Source organism: Colius striatus, chromosome 10 (genome assembly GCF_028858725.1).
Source record: "Colius striatus isolate bColStr4 chromosome 10, bColStr4.1.hap1, whole genome shotgun sequence".
In the NCBI taxonomy this organism is placed as follows: Eukaryota; Metazoa; Chordata; class Aves; order Coliiformes; family Coliidae; genus Colius; species Colius striatus.
Window position 1 is genome coordinate 4008545 of NC_084768.1, and position 20829 is coordinate 4029373.

General features: G+C 54.7%; 2 protein-coding genes across 2 annotated transcripts; one reads left to right on the top strand and one right to left on the bottom strand.

Annotated features, from left to right (window-relative positions):
• Positions 1-2892: 2892 nt before the first annotated feature.
• Positions 2893-3510, bottom strand: LOC133626270 (basic proline-rich protein-like). The gene has a single exon (XM_062003923.1). It carries the CDS (start codon positions 3508-3510, stop codon positions 2893-2895), a length of 618 nt encoding a protein of 205 aa, XP_061859907.1.
• A 2823-nt stretch (positions 3511-6333) lies between these two features.
• Positions 6334-20375, top strand: IL12RB2 (interleukin 12 receptor subunit beta 2). The gene is made up of 14 exons (XM_062003926.1): positions 6334-6391; positions 7284-7601; positions 8204-8318; positions 9831-10006; positions 10206-10339; positions 10980-11124; positions 13040-13119; positions 14988-15213; positions 15576-15770; positions 16682-16783; positions 16857-17012; positions 18840-18927; positions 19469-19568; positions 19842-20375. Exons 1-14 carry the CDS (start codon positions 6334-6336, stop codon positions 20373-20375), a joined length of 2427 nt encoding a protein of 808 aa, XP_061859910.1.
• Positions 20376-20829: the final 454 nt, after the last annotated feature.

The window sequence follows — 20829 nt, forward strand, 5'->3', positions numbered from 1 at the left end:
TGAGAAACCAACAGACACTCAGAGAATTCAGCAGGCTGCAAGGAGTGGCCCTTCCACGGGGTAAGATGCCAGCCTGGAAGCAGCTTGGGAATCTCTGAGCAGAAAGATAAACATTGTGTGGGCTTCTTTGAATAACAGCTTGTCTTTGCTGACACAAGGAAAAAACCTCATCTTGCCCACAAACTGAAGACAAAGACCCATGGTACATCTTCCAAAGAGCAGGGATGCAAGCACCATCACGACAGCTCTTCCTTAGCTGGCCTAGATGGGCTGGTAAAATTGGGAACTCCAGAGAATATTGCCAAGGAAATACATTAGACAAACACTGCTCCTTCCTGACTGGCCACTGATGGCAACACAGCAGGCTTTTTGGAGATGCTCCTGTCCCTCTGCATGGGTTTTTAAGCACCCAGTCATTAACTCCCAGCACTCTGTGGCTCACCACTTCAGCTTGTTAACTCACCAACATTCCTTCACAATTCTTCTTCCTCAAGGTTCTTTCCAGGCCCACAGCTTGGCAAAACCAGAGGGTCTAAGGGCTGCACCTGCTGATTTCTCTGTTTGGGTTCCATTTCCTCCAATAACACATTTAACATTAGCATTTGCCTCCTTTCTGGCTGGGCTCCAGCCTTCTTCCATTGTCAGCTGTAACTTTCTCTGATTCTCAATAAAACAGTTGGAAAAGAGACACTTTTGCACCATTTGTTACTTGTTCACATTTTTGCATGGCCTTTTTTCCCCTTTCTTACTAAGCCAATGGCACGAGGGATGCCTAAGTCATTCTCACTCTTCCCTTTTGCTTTGCATTAGAAGTCTCCTTGTGATCCCAGATAAAGTGTTTTGTCCTTCCCTCCCAGCAGCTGAGCAGGAATTGCCGTGGCAGCATACATTTGAACTTTGTTACATCATTCACATCCACTGTTTGCACTGTCTACATGGAAAGTCCATACTCCTTACCCACTTTTTCCCCTCCTTCCAGCATTCATTATGAGGGTGGGCTGAAGCAGAAAGCATCTCCACCTCAGTACCTTGAGGGCACCTACCCGTGGAGATTCCTTCCAGCTCTGTATCACTGGCAGCTCTGCAGAAAGAAGGTGGTGAGGTAAGAGCAGGTGCCTGTACCTCACACCCAGGGGTGACAGAAGCACTCCCAGCCTCCCTGGCTGGAACCACCATCGTTATTTATGGCTATGCCTGTACCTCACACCCAGGGGTGACAGAAGCACTCCCAGCCTCCCTGGCTGGAACCACCATCGTTATTTATGGCTATTTCAGTCTGTATTAAGTGCATGCCCAGCAAGCTGCTGTAGCTCCCACACTTACAGCCATGCATTGGCACATGCTCACTGCTCGTGTAGCTTCAGCCCACTGCAGCCAGGCTGCTGGAACAGCACGGCTGCCGCTCCCAGCCCTCAGCACAGCTTCCCCTGGGGTGTATGGGATTACTGCACAGCCACCAACAGCCTCTTTCTGCATCCTCTGCTGCAGCCCTCTCTGCTTTACTCAAGTGCTCCTCAGGAGGTGGCCCCTGTCAACCACCAAACATCACACGTTCTCCAGTCGAGTGCTGCTGGTGCTTTCCCCAGCGTCGCTTTCGGGGTGGCAGACACCCCCTCCTTGCACCGAAGTGATGACTCCGTACTTTCCTTGACATCACCTGCTGCCTCAGGGAGGTTGGCACAACGTCTTCTCAGCACCAGCAGCTCCCTGTGCAGCAGGACCTGGTGCCTCAGCTCTTCTCCTGCAGTCCAGCACGGGGCAGAGGTTCTCCTGAGGCACCCGACTGTGAGGAACACGCTGGTTTCTTTACCATTCCTGAGTACCGTGTGCTTTCTCCTGGAGCTTTGTGCTCAGCACAAGTCACTGAAGAGAGAATCCTATGACAAAGCAGACTTTGGTGCAAAGATAGAGAAGAAAGCAACTGCATTTTATGAGAGGGAATGGATCTGTGTGTTTCAGTTTAGCTTCACCAGGACATAAAACTCCAATCACAGATGCACCTTCCCTTAACTGATGGTGAGTAAAATGCTACTCAAGCTCTGCTAATGCCAGCTGAGCACCTCGTGTAATGGCTGCTGCCTGGTGTTTTCAAAGGAGGAGAAGTAAATGCACAAGGTGAGAGGTGGCAATGAATGAGGCCTCAATAAGGGACAAGAGAGAAGACTCCACAGAGAGCCCTGACAGCATCCCTTACCTGAATGGTGACCTGCAGAGTGCTGGGAAGCAGTGCTGTGAGAAGTGAAAACGTGCTGTGAACTAGAAGAAGACAGAAGGGAAACAAGATATATTCACCTACACCCCCCAAAAATGGTGATACTTGGAGTTTTGGAGAGCACAGACTCACACAGATCACGCACAGCATGGGGATGAACTTTGTCAGCCCTCTGGAAAGAAGCACAAACGTGGGGCTGGGCTGTGGCTGAGAGATGGAGGTTCAGGTGCAAAACTCTGGGCTCTGGCAGGCTGCAAACTGTGTGCTCCCACTGCCTCTTCATTCCAATGTCTGGCCCCAGAATGTCTTTGCTACAATTTTCAAGATAGAAAAAGTGAACCCCATCGGGGAGATGTGTTTGGGAAAACTGAGTTCATGGTCTGGAGATCCAGAAAAGAGAAGGAACAGGAGCAACACGACATCTTCTCTTTAAAAGCTCCTTATAAAGCGCTTATGGCAGTAGTTTGTGGGAGTGCTGCAAGGAACGGGAAAGCCAGAATCACGTTGAAGGTAAGAATCACAGTGGACACCTCTCAGGACAATCCCCTCCCTCCTAACACGGGAGGCTGGGCTTTATCTAATCGCACTGCTAGTCGTTTCGGGCTCAAGAGGCACCGCGCGGGCAGCGCCGGTTACTTGGAGCTGCACAAACTCTTTTTCCCGGTAATCTCATCGTTTTCTCACCCGACTCGGGATTTCAGCCCTTCGAGTTCCCCGTGCGCTACCTCCCCAGCGAGAAAGACGGGGGGTGGGATGGGGGGTGAACAGGGGATGCTGCGGGAGGGCCGAGCCTTTCTCGCCCGCTGCTGCCGCTGCTCTTTCCTTGCCGCGACCTGCAGCCGGGTGAAAAGCCGCCGGGGCACGGAGGAGCCCCCCGGGCACCCCTTGCGGCGTGGCCCCCGGCGCGGCGGCACCGGAGCGGGGCGGCACCGGAGCGGGGCGGCGGCGGGAGGCTGCGGCGGGAGCGACGCCGGTGGCGGCTGGGCGCGGGGGGAGCCCGGGCTGGCCTCCGCTTCCCCTCGCCACGGGCCGGGCCGCGGGGGCGAAGGCGCGGCGGGAGGGGGCTGCCGGGGACGGGCATCCCCCCCGCACCGGGGCTGTTGGGCGCTGGCGAGGCGGGTGGCGAGTGGGCGATGTGCTGGGCAAGGAGCGGCCAGCGGAGGGGACCCGGCGTGCCCCGGGCTGCTGCCAGCCCTGCCGTGCTCGGTGCCCGTCCCTGCACGGCACCTGTGCCCCGGGATGCTCGTTGCCTGCTCTGGGATGCTCGTTGCCTGCCCCGGGATGCTCACTGCCTGCATCCCCAGCGCTGCTGCCAGCCCTGCCGTCCTCGGTGCCCGTCCCTGCACGGCAACTGTGCCCCGGGATGCTCGTTGCCTGCCCCGGGATGCTCGCTGCCTGCCCTGGGATGCTCGCTGCCTGCCCCGGGATGCTCGCTGCCTGCCCCGGGATGCTCGTTGCCTGCATGCCCCATGGTGCTGCCAACCCTGCCGTGCTCGGTGCCCGTCCCTGCGCGGCACTTGTGCCCCGGGATGCTCATTGCCTGCCCTGGGATGCTCATTGCCTGCATCCCCAGCGGTGTTGCCAGCCCTGCCGTGCTCGGTGCCCGTCCCTGCGTGGCACCTGTGCCCCGGGATGCTCGTTGCCTGCCCTGGGATGCTCGTTGCCTGCCCCGGGATGCTCGTTGCCTGCCCCGGGATGCTCAGTGTCCATCCCAGGCTGCTCGTTGCCCATCTGGGATGGAGCTGCCTAAGGGAGCACAGCACTGAAAGGCTGTACACTGTCCCTTCTTACCATGAGGTCCAATTAACAACCCCCCCTTGGAAGCTCTGGTGAGGAACCCCTGAGGTGGGGCAGGATGGCCTCAAGGCTGCAGTCCCTGTCCTCGCTGGGCTCACAGCAGCCTGCTGGGGTGGGAAGGTGCCTGCCAGTGCAGCTGGTGGGATGAGTGCTAGGTCAGGAACAGCGTGGCAGCAAGAGCATTTTGTAGAACTGTGTGTGTTCCCAGCTGTGGGCTCCAGGGCAGACCCTGAGAGCAGACACACGCTTTGTGGGGAGGGATTTGAGGGGGAAGCAGGGGCAAAGGCATACCGAGGTGGTTAAAAGCAAACTGCAGAGCTTGTGTGCTTTCCAAGGGAAAGCAGCGTGGCAGAGCCCGAGCTGGGTGCTGTAAACAGCCCCTGTAGTGATGGTGAATCCCTCAGCAAACACAATGGATGGTCTGTACCTGCTGCCCCCAGCCGAGATTAACAGAGATAAACACACACAACCAGGCACAAGCTCAGACTCTGTGAACACCTTACACTTCCCCTGCCTCCTATTTGCCAGGACAATGTCCTTTGTGTTTTCTGGAGCCTATGCACAGCAACACTAACTTTCCCCTCTGGAGGTTTTCTCTTCATTTTCTTCTGAAGATGTTTTTCTTCCATCTGATGTCTTTGCTCTAAGCTGAAGGTTGTTCCTCCTGCTTTGCTCGTGCTTTACACTGCTCACACTTTCTATGCTCTGCTGCATACATTGTCTAGCACTTACCTAAGTAAACCACTGATTAAAACTATTTGTAGAGAGGCTATTTTTGTCTGTTGACTCAAGTATTTTGGGTACAGTTTTGCTGTCAGAAAGGGAGCTGTCTGAAGGATGTTTACACAGTCACTGGGCAATTTCAGTTTATTGGAAGGCAGAGCATTTACTTGAAGAACCTTGGTGCTGTGATTGCTCATCCTTGCAGTTACTAATCACCTACAGAAGGCACCACGTGAAGTGTCTGTGAGTAAACTGAGCCACTGTGGCAAGGCTTCCCATTTCAGGCTGAAGAACATCTGGAGTTAAGTGAAGCAAAGTGTCAGCAGGGCACTGGGGTAGACTTTGTGCATTTCACATTCACCTCAAAAACATGGAATGGATCCCATCCCCTCAGAGAAAAACAACCTCAAGCAACTCGTTTTACTTTTCTCAATACACACGTAGCAAAGCCTGCACGGTGCAACCCATGCCCGTGGAAGCAGATGGTATGAGAAGCAGTCAGGCTCTAAGGTTTCACTTTCCAGTCGTTTGTTTCCAGCATGGCAAAGCAGCTGCAGCCCTGTGACAGGTCAGGAGTTACAGAAAGCACTTGCTGGTGCATTCATTTCTGAGGTGTCCACTCTTGTTCTCATCACTCCTGCGGTTCTGCAGAGGAAGTGGGGGGGGAAAAGGAAAGAATTGTTAATGCTGGTTGCAATACTGATGGAGAAAACACTGAGGGTGGCTCAGGCTGGCTTTGAGTAATTTGTGTTGTAAGAATCACTTCCAGAGTGCAGGTTTAACGGAGTGAGGCTCCACATGGCATCAGATGGCATTTCAACAGGAGTTCTGAGCACTCCTACGGAGTTTAAAACACTTCAAAAGCTGTTTTGTTCAGTCCTGCATGACTGCAGCTCTGTCCCTCGGGGCAGAGCCAAATATCCACCAGCTGTGTGGGAGGATGCACCTTCCAGCAAGCCCAAGGAATGGGCAGAGTGCTGGTTCCCAAGGGCTTGGCTGGGATTTGATGTGTAACCCTCGGGTCTGGGAACCTTGAGGCGGTGTTAATCATCTGGGATGAGATCCTCTGGATTTGGGGCCACCTGTACAAAGGCTGAAGAGCAGAGGAGGGCCCACATGTGGGGACATAAGGGGGCTGCCCCATCCCAAAGGGGCTGTGGGATTTCAGGAGGATAGGGGCAGTGCTGGAGTGGGGCATCCAAACCCTGTCCTGAGGAGAAGCAGCACGAGGGGCTTGTCCTTGCCTTTCACAGAAAGAGTTTTAGTTCTGGGCTTGCAGGGGGTCTTTGGGAGAGAAGAAAGCAAATATTTCTTTGTCTAAAGCACAGAGTTGTCTGGTTTTAAAGCACAGAGTTCTACAGCACCCAAAACTCTGCCATTCCCCCACCTCTTGTGCCTGATGGAGGACCATCCAGACTTCAGGTGCTGCTCAGGGCAGGGTCTTGAGGGTCACAACTTCGCCAGGATAGCAGAGAACGTTGATTACAGAGGCCTCATGAAACAAGCTTTTTGGATTCTCTGTAAAACACACACATCTGTAAATTGTTTTCCCATTCCTTAGGGACTGCTAAAAGGTGTTTCATTCCTCCATAGGGAACAAAATGCTGTGCCCATGGTTTGTGCCCACAGCAATTTGGTTGCTGGTGCACCTCAGAGCAGGTAAGATACATTTCTTTGTTCTACATAGCATTTATCACTTAAAAAAACAGCAATCAGCCTAATTAGGTGTCTCCCTGGTTCCTCAGCCCCTCCCCAGCACCCTTGTGCTCCAGCCCCTTCCCCAGCTCTGTGCCCAGCTCTGGCCACGTTGCAGCCCCTCAGTGTCCCTGTGGCAGTGAGTGAGGGGCCCAGCACTGAGCACAGCCCTGGAGCTGCAGCCCCTCAGTGTCCCTGTGGCAGTGAGTGACGGGCCCAGCACTGAGCACAGCCCTGGAGCTGCAGCCTCCCCAGGGCCCAGCACAGGGGCATAAAACAGTTGTAATAAATTATGCTGAGAGGCTATTTGGTTTAGGTTAAGGTAGGTCTGTTGGTTACCTAAGAAAACACCTCTCCAGTCAGCTTCCACAGTCTGGCAGAGCTCAGCTGTAAGGGGAAATAGTGCTCCAGCCTTTTTCCGCTCTCTTCTGCCACTGCCCAGCTTGTTTGCCCAGCACAGGGGTATTCTGGAGCATGCTGGCAAATGAAGGGCTGCCTGATGCCACCTGGGCCACTCTGAAAAGACAGGAGCATGCCAGGGGAGTCTCTGCAAATCAGAGGAAACCTTCAGTAGAGGCAGAGCTGCCACTGCTTCACTCAAGCACAGACACTGCCTTAAACCACCGTGGGAAAAGAGCTCTGGTGCCTGGGGTGGTGCTGCTTTGTTTGATGACTGGGAGATGCCCCTTGTTTTCTGACCCTGGTTAATCAGCACTGCATTGGAATTCTTGCACTGCATTGGAATTCTTGCACTACAAATGGAAGGGGGTGTGGAGGGGTGGCTCTCTGCAGCACGCTGTGCAGGAAGATGAGCACTGTACCCCAGGTAAAGGCTTGGTTTCCCCTTCTGTTGCAGAAGCGTGCAGCCAAGGCAACGTGCCTGCCAGCCACCCTCCCCACAGCGCTGCAGAGATCTGTGTCAGAGGCACCATGACCACTAACACCTCTTCTGCTGTCCAGCCCGGCACCAGCATCACCCTCTCGTGCCATCTGCACCACCCTCAGCCCTGCAGGACAGTTATTTTCTCAAACACATCCGAGCTAATCAGCAATTATGGCAGCTCAGTGAGCACCACATTTGTTGTCCATAGCTATGGCACACACACCTTTACGTGCAAAAGGATCTGCCCCCACGAGACAAAACTCATCTGTGGCATCGATATAGAATCTGGAAGTAAGGACAGGTTTAATTATCCCTCGTTCTGGAGTGCCAGCAGCTAGCAGTAGGGGGTGCTTTACCAGAAAAGGGGCTGGCTGTTAGGGGCTCTTTGCATTTCAGCTGTTCCTGCCTGGGACTGTGCATCTCTGCTACTGATAAACGGTGAGGTGCTAAACAAATCTACCCTCTCAGAGCAGATATACTCCTCATGTTCCACCAGTCTCTCCAGGGCACAGGGGGCTTGCAAGGAAAAGTCTAAAGGGACTTTAGGTTTCCTTCTAGCCAGCTGAGCTGCTGCTGCAGCCACCTGCTGTACCAGTGCAGCTCGCTTTTAGCACAAGAAACAACGGCTGATTGCTTCAAGCAAAGCTGGTGATGCCCAGCCTGGGGAGCTGTTAAGCTTTTTGTATTCCTCTGGCACTTTTGGAAGGTCTCTGGGTGTCCCAGCAGAGATCCCAGACTCAGCTCTTCTCACATACAAAAACCATGAGCCCCAATATTTTGCCTTTGAAATCCTTCAAAACCCCCAAACCAAAAGCCCAGCCTGTCGTTCTCTAAACAGTGTCTCCCCTTGACATCATCAAGGAAGGAAAAACTGACCAGCACCTCTGTTTAAGATCCTCCAGATGAGCCCCGGAACGTGTCGTGTGTGCAGCAGGGGCTGGAGGGTCACCCCACCTGCAGCTGGGACAAGGGCCGGCTCACCCACATCACCACTGCCTACGCCATCCAGTGAGTAGCACAGCCTCTGCCTTTGCTGCAGGGCTGTTGGGGGGGTTGGTTTTTTACACCACTTATTGAAGCTTACCCTTACCAAAGCACACAGAAGGGGTGGTTGCTGGACAACCAAGGCTGCCGTGATTGCAGAAGCCAACTGGCGAGTCCAAAGCCCGTTTGTGTCCCCAGTCGCTGCAGGCTAGCTCTGCAGGGTTCAGCAAAGGGCTGTGCAGGACAAGGGGAGGGAGGCTCAACAGGGCTGCTCAGACCTGCTCCTTCCCAGGGTGGATCTCTGTTTGGTGGCTCTGTGGTTAGCAGTGCCAGCACCAGAAACCCCATGACCTGAGCTGCTCACTCTGTCTCCGAGCTGAGCTGAGGAGACTGCGGGGGACTTTGCTTGGAAATGTGTTATTTTTGCTTCCTGTTTTAGACCCAACCTGTATTTTTGCTCTCTCTGGTTTTCCTGAGCCTACCCTGAAAAAAGATTGTGGTGACTTCTGCAGTAAACTGTGGGGAAAGAGTAAAGGCTCCCCCCTCTCCAGAGACATCAACGTGCCTTAGGAGAGCTTTGGATCTTGGGAATGGTTGTGCAGAGGAACCCTGTTAAAAACCTCCATCCAAGCCAGTGTCTGGCTGGAAAGAATTTCTCCTTTTACAAACCACTGGGTAGGCTGAACTGGGCCCTGTTTGCTTCTGAGGTGCTGCATGGTGACCATCTCCAAGGCTCACCTTCCTTCACCTTCTTCTTCCTCACTTGCTTCTGTTGGGCAAGGTAGCAGCAACTGTCCTCGTAGCTTGTCCAGCCTCGTTGCTACTCTTCAAGCAGGAGAGGGAGGGAGACCAGGGAGGTGTGGATATGAGTCCTGGAACTGCTGTAATGTAGAGACAGAGCAGTGCTTGCCAGCAGGTAATTAAGTACATGACAAAACACAAAAGGTCAGCCCAAACCAAGGCGATACAAACACTGATGTGGAAGGAAAAACACAGGGGAACTAAATGAGTTACCTGAGGCAATGGGCTGAGTGACAGATTCAGAACTAAAAGCTGTGTTTGGACTTGTGCAGCCTGACCATCAGACTGCAGATTTTTAATCACTAACTTACACAACAAAGAAAGACAAAAGCCCCAAATCCATCATCCCCCCCAAAAAAACTCTGTGTGCCAACACCTGTGGTCATTCACAGAGAGCTATTAGGAATAAGCTATTGAAATGAACCTACCTGTGAGCTTGCAGCTCGGTGTAAACCCAGCAGCATCTCCTGTCTGCAGCTGAGCCCCAAAAGCAGTGGAACACCTTTACTGCCAGCCTAGCCAGAGGGGGATGTGCTGTAACCTCTGCACTTCAGCAGGTGGAGCTTTCCAGGGGCAGGTGATCTCCTGCCTTTCAGCACAGGAGGCTGCCCCAGCAGCCCAGCCTCAGGGATGCTGCCAGAGCCTCCAGGACAGGAGCTGTGGCCTGACTCGCCCCAGCAGGAGCTCTCCTCAGGTCCAGGAGAGCGTGAAGCCAGCGTGTGCCCTCTGTTCCAGGCTCTCCAACGGCACCGACGTGTCCTGTGTGGCACAGCAAGGCCCCGAGGAGGCGCCTGACTCGCTGGCTCTGAGCAGGTTGAGGTTGGACTCTGCTTACACCGTCGTGGTTTCTGCCTCCAACAAGCTGGGCAGTGCTTTCTCACAGCCTCTCAGCTTCACCTTAATGGACATAGGTAAATGCATGCCTTCCTGCCTTTCCCTTAGCAGCAGCCATGCAGAAGGGCCTGACACTTGAAGCACTCTCTTGTTTAAAGCTCCCAGAAGGTTCTGTCCAAGTCAGCGTAAAGCTGTCCTGCTCTTCTCTGTGTAACCCCTGTATGAGGCCGTGGCTCTGAGCACCCTTTGGCTCTCTCTCTCTCTGTTTGCTGCCAGTGAAGCCACATCCACCCAACTTCTCAGTGGAGTTTGGAAATCCTTCTGGGACCACTTGCACGTTCCTGTGGCACGAGGAAGCGCAGCAGCACAGGCTGAGATACCGTCCCCTCGGCAGGCACCCCTGGAGCACGGTAACCCGCACCCGAGGAGGACACCACATCATCACCCTCGCAGGCTGCTTCAACTGGTGTTTTCTTTCCTTCATCCCACAACCAGTTTGTCCCAGTTTGCCCCTCTCTCACATCATATTTCAGGAAAACTGTCTCCCATGGGCCACAAACTAACGTTGGTCTGACACCAAAGTCCAACGCTGGTGCTGTAAGAACTTGCGTAGTCTCATGGTAACTGTCTGGATGGTGCACTGAAGGGTCAGAGGTTGTGCTTCACCCACCATTTACTGCAACATGGTCACACCTGCTCGCTGTAGCTCATGCCATTCCCAGAGGATGGGAATGACCATGGAAGGTCTCCTTCTCCGTGGGGAGCCTCTGCGTTGGTTTCCAGGGGTGAAATGAATGTACTGCTGGAGTGGGCACACCAGCAGAACTTTTGTTACCTTTGCACAACTAAATGAGGAAGAGCCACGAGCCTGATGATTCACTGCACCATCCCTGGAGTTATTAAAGCTGCCTCACATCAAGGTTTTCCCCACTGTTCTTTGAGAGCCGTGTTTTGTCTGGCCGGGCTTGCTTTGAGCAGCAGTAACTCACTGCCTTCAGCCTTTACTTCTCCCTGAGCTTAACGTTACGTCTCCTCTTATCTCCATTAAAGGTTGAAAGCTTAAACAGTGACAGGTTGAGTCTCTATGGCCTGGAGCCTGACACAGACTATGAGTTTCAGGTCAGCTGTAAACTTCACCCTGAGCGAGGGCTGTGGAGCGACTGGAGCGCCAAGCAGAGCCACAGCCCCGAAGCAGGTAACACAGATGGCACCTCTGACCTTCCCTCTCAGGGGACACCTTTAGCCAATGAAGGCAAAACACTGCTGGCCTTTGGCTAGTTGGTTTGCAGAATCTCTGTAGATCCAGAGCCAGAGCCAACAGGAAAGCAGCTTCAGGGACACACAGCACCATCCCCGGGGCGACTCCACTCCTTTCTGCCAAGCCTGCCCTGGGCTGCACACACACTCACACACCTGCTGCCCGGCTTTGCCTGAGCTGCACAAACTCACCTGCTGCAAAACTGCTCACAGAAGAACTGAAAGAAGCTTCTCAGAAGGGTGTTTGACCACAGATGTCTCAGCTGCTTTGGCATCCTCTCCTGTCCCCCCCTCCCCTTGCCTTTCCCTGCTCTTTTTGGTGAATTACTATCAGCTCCTCAGGCTGGTGCTGTTATTACTCACCCTATTTGCCACTTCTGACTGCATCAGTTTCTGTAACAAGCATTGATTGAGGCTAAAGGTGTGAACTTTTCCTTCCCTCCCCCACCTTCCTCTCAACAGTTTCCTCAACCTTCTTGACACACGCTGGCTTGCTGCAGCATTTGTGGTCGTCGCTCCTCTACCCAGCCAGTGCTGGGAAACCAGAGTCTCTTTGAGCTCATGCAGGAGCATTTTCCTTCCTCAGGCTTGGTGACAGCAAGGGGAGGCTGCAGGCAAGGAGCTCTGGGTACATCACAGAATCATTACCATTGGAAAAGCTCTTTAAGCTCCAAGCCCTCCCCTCACCCTGCCAAGCCCACCACGAACCCTCAGCACCTCAGCTGTGCACCTCTGAAACATCTCCAGGGATGGGGACTGGCTGCCCTTCCTTGAAGGAGCTGGAATTCTCCCCAGCAGCTTGGCTTTTCACCAATTCAGGAGCACACCTTTGCAAGGAGCTTGTTCTTTACTCTTCACAAGTGAGCATATTGCTTTATCCCAGCTAATTCATGTGGTTTGCATACAGGATGAACCTTAAAATCTGAGCTGGACTCCAACAGACACCATCCCTTACTCTATTTTTTTCCTGCTTTGATCTTGCCCCTTCCTCCCTCGCTCTCACTTTTATTTCTTCTGCCTGTCCTGCTTCTTGTTTCCATCCCAGGCACTATTTGCAGTTCATGCAGGACAAACAGCTCCTAACACTGCTGGCACTGAGGATTTTCTCTGTCTTTGGGCATAAGAAATAGCAGGCAGCCCCATTCTAGTTGGGGTTGTGCAACAGCTGCCTGCTGCTTACGTTATTAGCAACAATTGCTGCCTGAATTGGATGGGTTTATTTGGGGCAGGGACCTTGAGGAACGGGGCTTCATTACCTTTCATCGCATTGGCTTGCTTTATGTGGCTCACTCTGATTCTGGATGTTGCTCAGCAGCTCCTGCAGCCACAGGTTTGCTTTAGTGTTATTTTGGAAGGTTGATTCAAAAACATCAAGGGTTTCCAGTCACTGTGTGACCATAAGGAGAACTGTGGTAAGAAGGGAGGTTGGAAGCTCTCCCTGATGAGGTCCTGCCTGTTAGACATCTGCCGCCCAGAGCCAAACAGCAACACCCTCCAAACCCTGTCACCTGAGGCTGGCTGCTGCTTTGGCATGACACAGCCAACCCTGAGGACCTTGACTTTGATGCAAAGACACGAGCTCATGCTGTCATTGTGGTGCATAGGCTTCCTTGGGAGCCATCCTAGCGCAGCATAAAGTCACCAGCAGAGCAAAACCCACTCTGCACCATCATCAAAGCAGCTGAACTCCCAGAACAGACACGGGCTATTACGTACTGCAGCATTTCAGGGACCCTCTCAAGCTTAGATTTTCATTGTGTCAGGATTTGTACCTCCTTTGCCTACTCAGAGTCTTGTTTGTTTGCCTCAGAGCACAGCCGTGAATTCCACTCACCCTTTTCCTTCCCCCCCAGCACCGACGGGGCTCCTGGACATCTGGTACCGACAGCAGGACCTGGACTCTCACCAGCAGAACATCTCTCTCTTTTGGAAGGTAGGTTCAGGGAAACCTAAGCAGGGGCAGCAAAAAAAAATCAGCAAGGTTAGAGGGAGAACTCTGGCTTCTGTGTGTCTATAGTGAGGGATTGAACCTAGGGAGAGCTTTTGCCAGTGCCCAGTGATGCAGACCAACTCTGCCACCCCAGGCTCGCCTCCCCTGGAAGATGTGGCAGCACCTTTCTACCTACAGCTTCCCCTTCAGAGTTCCCCAGACTTTCTGCCATGCTGGAAGTAGAGCATGTTCCCAGCACATCCCATCAGTGACAGGAAGAGGAGCTCAGCCACCACCTTTCCATGGTGTTCCCATTCCCACAGAGCGACCCTGTGTCCCTGGTGATGTCTCTGAAGGGACAGACAACCACCTTACAGACCCCACAGCATCACAGAGTCTCCTAATGGTTAACAGCTGCCTCTCCTTTCAGGGTGTGTGACAGAGCCACTGCCAAAGTGCTTGTGACACTGCAAACATTCTCCTGGTTTTAAAAGTGTTGTTTTTCCCTTCTTCCTTTTGTGTTTTGGGTTTTGTTACCAAACCAGAGCAGGCAAACACGAGGAACTCCCAGCACAGGAGCTGAGAAACTGATAGCACAAGTGCAGGCAGCCTGGACTGGGGCAAGCAGCACAAGGGGCAGCACAGGCTGACTTGGCAGAGATCTCTGTTTAAGGGATGGGGTTTCAGTAATTCCTTACTGCAGCTGGAAGCAAAACCATGCATTTTCCTCCAATGCAAAACTGCTGCTTTTCCCCAATCCAGCAGTGCTGTGAATACTCCTTGTCCCCCCTTACAAAAGCACAGCTCGAATTCAGGCCCAAGGAAGGAGGAGGCTGCATCCCCAGCTCCGCTGCTGCTTGGGAAACGGGCAGCTCACAGCAAAAGAGCTTCACTAAGCTGGGAAGCAAACAGGAAAAAGAAATAAAAGACATACAGCATTGAGAGAGACTCCAGGGCAAATGCCTCTGTGCCCTCCTGTGGGGCATGAGCTCACTGCACAGGGCTGGATGCCACAGCTTCCCGAGAGATTCCAGCCGCAGGGAAAGCCAGCACAGGCTTTATGCACATGTGCACAGCCATGGTGGAAAGCAAAGGGAAATGCTGCAGCAAGGACACTGCCTTTCTTTGGGAGAAAAACATGGCCTATTTTTAGCAATAAAAGCATGTGCTCACTGATGAGCAGTGGTGGTGGGGGGAACCATGCTGCCCTTACAGCAGCTGCAGCTCGGGCCAAGAGAGCTTCAGGGAGTTTAGAAACAGCAATAAAAGCATTGTGGAAGAAAGCAAGTCTGGAGGAGTGAGAAAACAACCCCTGTAGCACTGCTTGTTTCCCCCAGCCTTTAGAAGAGATGGAAGTAACAATGTGATGGTTAGTGACTGGAGAACGCTGGCTGCTCCCTGCCACAGCCCGGCACACAACACTGCTGCTCTAAATAACCTTCTGGCTATTAGAGGAGAAAGAAACTCACCTTTGAGTGGAAGTTCCTTGCTTGGAGGGAGGCAGCTTGAGTGGCTGGGTCAGGGAGATGCTCCGAAGCCACCCCTCTGCCAGGGCTGACATGAGGCTGCCCATCTGTGCCTGGCACGGGGAAGGGGCTGCAGCTCCATGGGAATCCCTCTGTGTGTGTGTGTCTGTCTGTTTGTGTGTGTGTCTCTGTGTGTGTGTGTGTGTGCAAACTGCAGCCTGATAAAGGCCCTCAGGAGGTGACACAGAGACCCCCTTCATGGTAGAAGGGGCATTTAAGAATAGGTGGTTCAGACATGGCTGAGCACACCTTCCTCCCTGGGGCCTGAGCCCTTGCTGGGCAGCATGCTGGGCACCCCAGCCTGGCAGCAGCTTGAGCAGAGTAACAAGTGCCCTTCCCTTGCAGGCTCTGAGCAAGGCTGAGGCAGGGGGCAAGATCCTGCGGTACTCGGTGACCTTCGAAGCGCTGGCCCCAGGGAGCCCCCTGGCAGAAGAGGCACAGACCACCCACACCAGCCACCTCCACCTCAGCTGGCTCACACCGAGGCAGGGCTACAGGGTCACAGTCACTGCTGAGAACTCCAGGGGCAGCTCCCCCCCTGCATCCATCATCACCAGCCTGGGCACCCAGGGTAAGGGCTGGCTCCAGCGCTCTGCTCCGTGCTGCATGCTCTGGCTAGAAGCACTTCTGGCTACAAGCACTTCTGTTGCAAAAGCCCTTGAAGCTGCTGGAGTCCCAGCCCTCCACTCACCCTGCCAAGCCCACCACTGACTCATGGCTCAGGGAGCTGGGGCAGTGCCCAGCCCTGGAGGGATCCCACAGCCGTGGAGCTGAGGTGCTGAGGGCCGTGGGGTAGTGCTGGGCTGGGCAGGGGAGGGGAGGGCTGGGACTGCAGCAGCTTCAGGGGCTTTTCCAATCAAAACCATTCTGTGATTCTAAGGGAAGATTGTGCTGTTGGTGTCTTTCTTGGGGTTGCTCCCCCTCCCCTGTCAGATCTACCTCCTCCTCAGAAGGTCTCTGCCGTGGCCATGGGAAACAGCAGCATCTTTGTCAGCTGGAGCCCCCCCGTCAGACCCACGTCGTCCCTCAGTGGGTACGTGGTGCAGTGGGCAGAGGCACAGAGGGACCCGCAGCCACAGCCCTCCTGGGTGAAGCTGCCCCCATCCAGCCTGTCCACAGCCATTGCAGGTAAGGAAAGCTTCGGCCTGAAAGCTTTTCCAGGGATAAGTCAGTCTCCCTTTTCAGTAACTCAGCACGAGAAGTGATGGCATTTAAAGCTTTCTATATAGGAGGAGGAAAAAGCATAATCCTTGGCTGCTCTGGGCTCAGCTCTGCAGTCACCCTCAGCTGAAATCTGTGTCTGCTAAGGAAAATGTCGGAGGAAAACGGTCCCTCCCCATTGGAACAAGCCAGCTACAGCTACAAGAGATCATAGGCTTAAGAAAAGCCTATTTCCCTTCTACTAATTGCTGATTACTAATCCCAACCAGCACTAGTGTTGGTGTCCTGCACATCAGCTTGCTCTGAAGTTACAAGGGGGTGACAGCAAGCGTGACCCTCGTTACTCTTTCCTGTCCTCTGCCCCAGTGCTGTGCCTGTGAGGTGTTTACAACTCCACTCTCCAAGGAGCTGGAAAATGCAAGATATTCACCTCAACACTTTGTGCTCTGCTTTAGAAAGGAGCAAACTGAGACCCTGTGACCTCCCTTGCCCCACAGACACGGTTCAGGGGGAAGGAGTAGGGTGTGAGGTTCTCATGCCTCCTAATTGGGCTCAGGCACAACCCAACTCTGCACCTTGGATCTCTGAGCAAGAGCTGTTCACCTCCTCACTTGGGCCAGAGCACCAAAGGCAGCTGAGGTGCCCCTCTGAGGGTGCAGGGCTGCCAGCAGCTTCTGCTTCATAGGGAAACTAAAGGGCTTCCCCCCATGGGAGGGCTGACATCCTTTGTTCACGCACAGTAAGGCTCTGCCAAGCTGAACAGGAGAGCCTGGAGAAGACCTTTCTTCCTTCTTTATGAAAGATACACCAATAATCAAAAGGCTTGTCTCTGGTTTAAGCAGGTGATAACCCTTCACCACCCCCTTTTCTTGGCTCAGAGCACATAAAGGATAACGTGTGCTACCAGATCAACGTGTCCGCACTCTACCGTGGCAGAGCTGGCCAAGAGGCATCAGTCAGGGGCTACTCAGCAGCAGAAGGTAAGCCCCAGAGCACTCTCTCACACATTGTTAGCTCAAGTTCAGCCTTCACAGTCAGCCTCTCGTTTTGCAGCACCCTCAGCTGGGCCCCAGGCGTACGCAACCCCCCGGGCAGACGGCGTGGCGGTCTCCTGGGAAGCAATCCCTGCCCAGCAGCAGCGGGGCTGCATCACAGGGTACCACATCTACCTGCAGAGCCAGGACGGGCAGGCAGCCCCACACGCCTACGGTAGGTCCCTGGTGAAGAGCAAGGCGACGTGCACGCCCCAGGGTGGAGGATGCACGGGAGGGAGATGCCTTCTGAGAGCTCGGTGCAGCCAGGGAGCCACGGGCAGCCAGCCCACGAGGGCTTGTGGCCAGGCTGAGTGAGCTGCCTCTGACAGCGCTGCTGCCCGTGACGTGCTGCTCCCGCTGTCCCCGCAGCCATCCCTGACGCGTCGGCCCGGCGGTGGCTGCTGCCGGCGCAGCTGCGGCCCGGCCAGCGCTACAGCCTCTGGATGACGGCCTCAACGGCGGCTGGAGACGGGCCCCGGGGCAACAGCCAGCTCCTCTGCCTGGACAGTAAGGGCTCTCTGCTGGGAGGGCAGGGGAGGGGACAGGAGAGGGCCTGGCCCTTGGCCACCTCTTTTCCCACAGGCTGGAAATGCTCTTCTTGCTCCTCTTTAATGACTGAGGATTGTAGAAGCACAGAATGGGGTGGATTGGATGGGGTCTTAAAGCTCATCTCATTCCAAGCTCCTGCCGTGGGCAGGGACACCTTCCACCAGCCCAGGCTGCTCCGAGCCCCATCCAACCTGCCCTTGGGCACTGCCAGGGATGGGGCAGCCACAGCCTCAGTGAGCAGCCTGTGCCGGGGCATCACCACCCTCACGGGGAAGAACTTCCTTACATCTCACCTAAACCTCCCCTCTTTCAGCTTGAAGCCATCCAGCCAGATCTCTAGCTGCTCTTTAATTACTGAAGATGGCTAGTTTCAAACAGTTTTGAGATGCAGCATCTTTCTTGAAGCTCCCCAGCTCTGTGGCAAGACATTCTCTGTGTCATTGAACAGCAGCTGAGGGCCAGCAGGATGGTTTGTTGTGAAGGAGGAAGGAAAGGTTTGGTCCCTTCAAGTTGCTGGCCCAGACCTCTGTGTACTTCATGCTCTGGCACAGGTCTCTCCTGCTGACCTCCACATCTCCCACGAGTCAGTGGCTCCCTGAGGACTCAGGGTCACTCAAGCAGCTGCCATCTCAGAGGCTTCATGAGGAGCACAGCACCCCACGGCACCTGCAGCACATACACATCCCTCTCCTGTGGTCCCTGTGCCTCTTGGGGGTGCAAAAGCAAGACCTCCTCCCAAAGCCTTCTGAGCACAGCGAGTGGCAGCAGTGGGGGCTTCTGTCCTGCGAGATGGACTGTTCTGATCAAATTGGCTTTGAGCCCAGATCAAGACAGACAGTCACTAAACCCAAAGAAGAGAGGAGAGGAAAATCTGTGCTTAAGTACTGCCAGAAAGTTTGTTCTGCTGCATTTCCTCCCCAGCAACATCACAACAACTTTAAGCTCCCGAGTGATGTACGTTAGGAAACTCATCTCCATGGCACGGGAGCAGGTTTCTCCCACAGACTGCAGGAGAAATCCAGGGAGGAGAGCAGGAGAGGAAGTTAAATCAGCTTAAAAGTTTTCCTGGTATACAACCTGGATTTACAAGAACTACATTTGAAGCAGAAGGTGTTTGGTAGGAACAGCTCAGCCACTGGCAGGTTAATAATGATGCACAGCCGTGCTGCACACACCCCGAGCTCGCATCCCCCGTCAGAGGTTGGGGCAGTACTGGAAGAGAGATCAGCACTTGCATGTTTGGGTGATGGGCAGCTTGTCTCAAGGGACATCTTCACATTACAAAGTACTGTTGTCTCCAACAGTCCACCCAGATTCCTGATTCTGAACCCAAAAAGCGTTGGTATGTTTTAGGAGTGCCAGCACCAACCAGGCCACGGCTGTTGTCCCCCTTGAACTGCCACATTTAAACGTGTTATTTCTTCCCCAGAGATGAATGATGAGTGTATTTCAGGTGCTGGGGACTGGATGACTGTTGTGCTTACCTGCAGCTTCTTCATCGTCTCAGCCTGCATTTGTTCGGTGCCTCCGTCGAGAAAAGCGTGAGTGGATCCATCTGTTACCTCCCACTGAAACACGGGGCTGTTGTTGGAAGGGGTGGTCGTGGCCTTTTGGGACACCTGGGGAACAGTCAGGATTGTTCTGAATAAAGGTGTCAGGACACACAAATAAGAACACTCACTGAGCTTAAAATAGAACCTGACTTGACATACTGTGAATTCGTAACTTAGAGCTCAAGGTCTGCTTCTGCCTGGACAGAAGGGGGACAACCCTCAGCAATTAACCTGGGAGCAAAGTTAAGCCCTGGGATTAAAGCCCATTCTCCTTCTGAGCCACACACAGCTGTCCCCAGGCAGCTTTCCCAGGACAGGCTCTGCCCACAGGGCTGCTGCTAGTCCCTGTGGGCAATCAGCCAGCAGGAGGCTGCGGGGCAGCACTTACCTCTGCCTGGCCAGGGGCTCTGCAGGTCCTTGCCGAGGCAGGGTCAGGGTTACACCGAGCCCATTGGGAACCCCAGGCCCAGGGGCAGGTCTGAGGGACCAGCACTCCTGCTCTGAACCGCGCTCTGCCTTCCACCTGCAGGTTGCACTCGCTGCTCTCGGCGCTGGTGCCGCAGTGGCAGAGCAAAGCCATCCCAGACCCGGCTAATGCTGCCTGGGCCAAGAACTACCTGGCTAAGAAGGTAAAGTGTACTCGTTTTCCCCCCTCCTCCCTTCTAATCCCACCACCCAGAGAAGAAAAGGTGGTTGGAGCCATGCCAGTCAGCGATCTCCTAGTGCAAACACTGGCAGCCGAGCTCTGTTCTCACACCGTGCTGGACCACGGGCTGTACAGGGCAAATGAAACGCAAGAGCAAGGCTGAGCTCTCACTGGCAGCAGCAGCAGGGGCTGTGTGTGGGGAGGGCTGCAGGGCACAGGGCATGGCTTAGTGACCCCTGCCGTTGTGCCCGGGCAGGCTGAGCTGAGCCTGTCCTCCAGCCTGTTCCTGCACGGCCCCGGCGGCTTCGAGGAGCCCGAAACGACGCGGGTGGAGGAGGCGCCGGGAAAGGCTGAGGCGCCGCAGGACAAGCTCCGGGGTAACGGTGTCTGGGCCCTGGAGAGCAGCCTGGGGCAGGAGGAGCCGGGGTACCAGGCTCTGCCCAGCACCTCCTCCCGGGACGGGGAGCTTCCCGAGCAGCAGCTGCCCCACCTCTACAAGAGGATGGTGGCGGAGGTGCCGGAGCAGAGGCAGAGCGAGGCCAGCGCTGCGCCCCACAGCAGCACCGTGCCCCACAGCAGCACCGTGCCCCACAGCAGCAGCCCATACCTGCCCCTGGGCACAGGCCCTGCCCCCCAGCAGCCTCAGCTCGAGTGCCAGCTGCTCACCCTCTTCCCAACGACTTTCTTGGCGCCGGTGTTGTCCTACGAAGGGAACCTTACTCTGGATAGGGTGAAAATAAAGTGCAGCTCTTCCACGGGAGATGCTCAGGGCCACACGAGCCTGGCCTGAGCTTTTGCACTTGGTAATAACATGTTTCAGCAGAGCCAGTGCAGTAACATGCACAGAACACCTTTAGGTGATCAAACCCCAGCTCACCGACCCTTCTGGCAGCGCAAGTCACACCTCACTGTGCCATACAGCAGCTCCTCGTCTCTCCAGCACGCTCAGGGAGAACCAAAGACAGAGCACAGGGAAGGCCAGGCCTGTGTGCCAGGGCCTTTGGGCAGGGTAATTACCTACTGCAATGCCTCCAGGCCCCCACCCCACTGCCTGCCCAGGAGTGGCTCAGCCTGGAACCAGAGCGGTGCCAACCACCGTTCCAGCTGCTGCTCACCCAGGAGTTACAGCAGATGCCCAGCTGCCCTCTCCCTGCAGCCCGAGGGGCACGGCGGGGCTGGCAGCTCAGCCCTAGCCCCTCTGCCTTGCTGGCTCAGCTCAGGAGAGGAGAAGCCCTCAGCCAAAC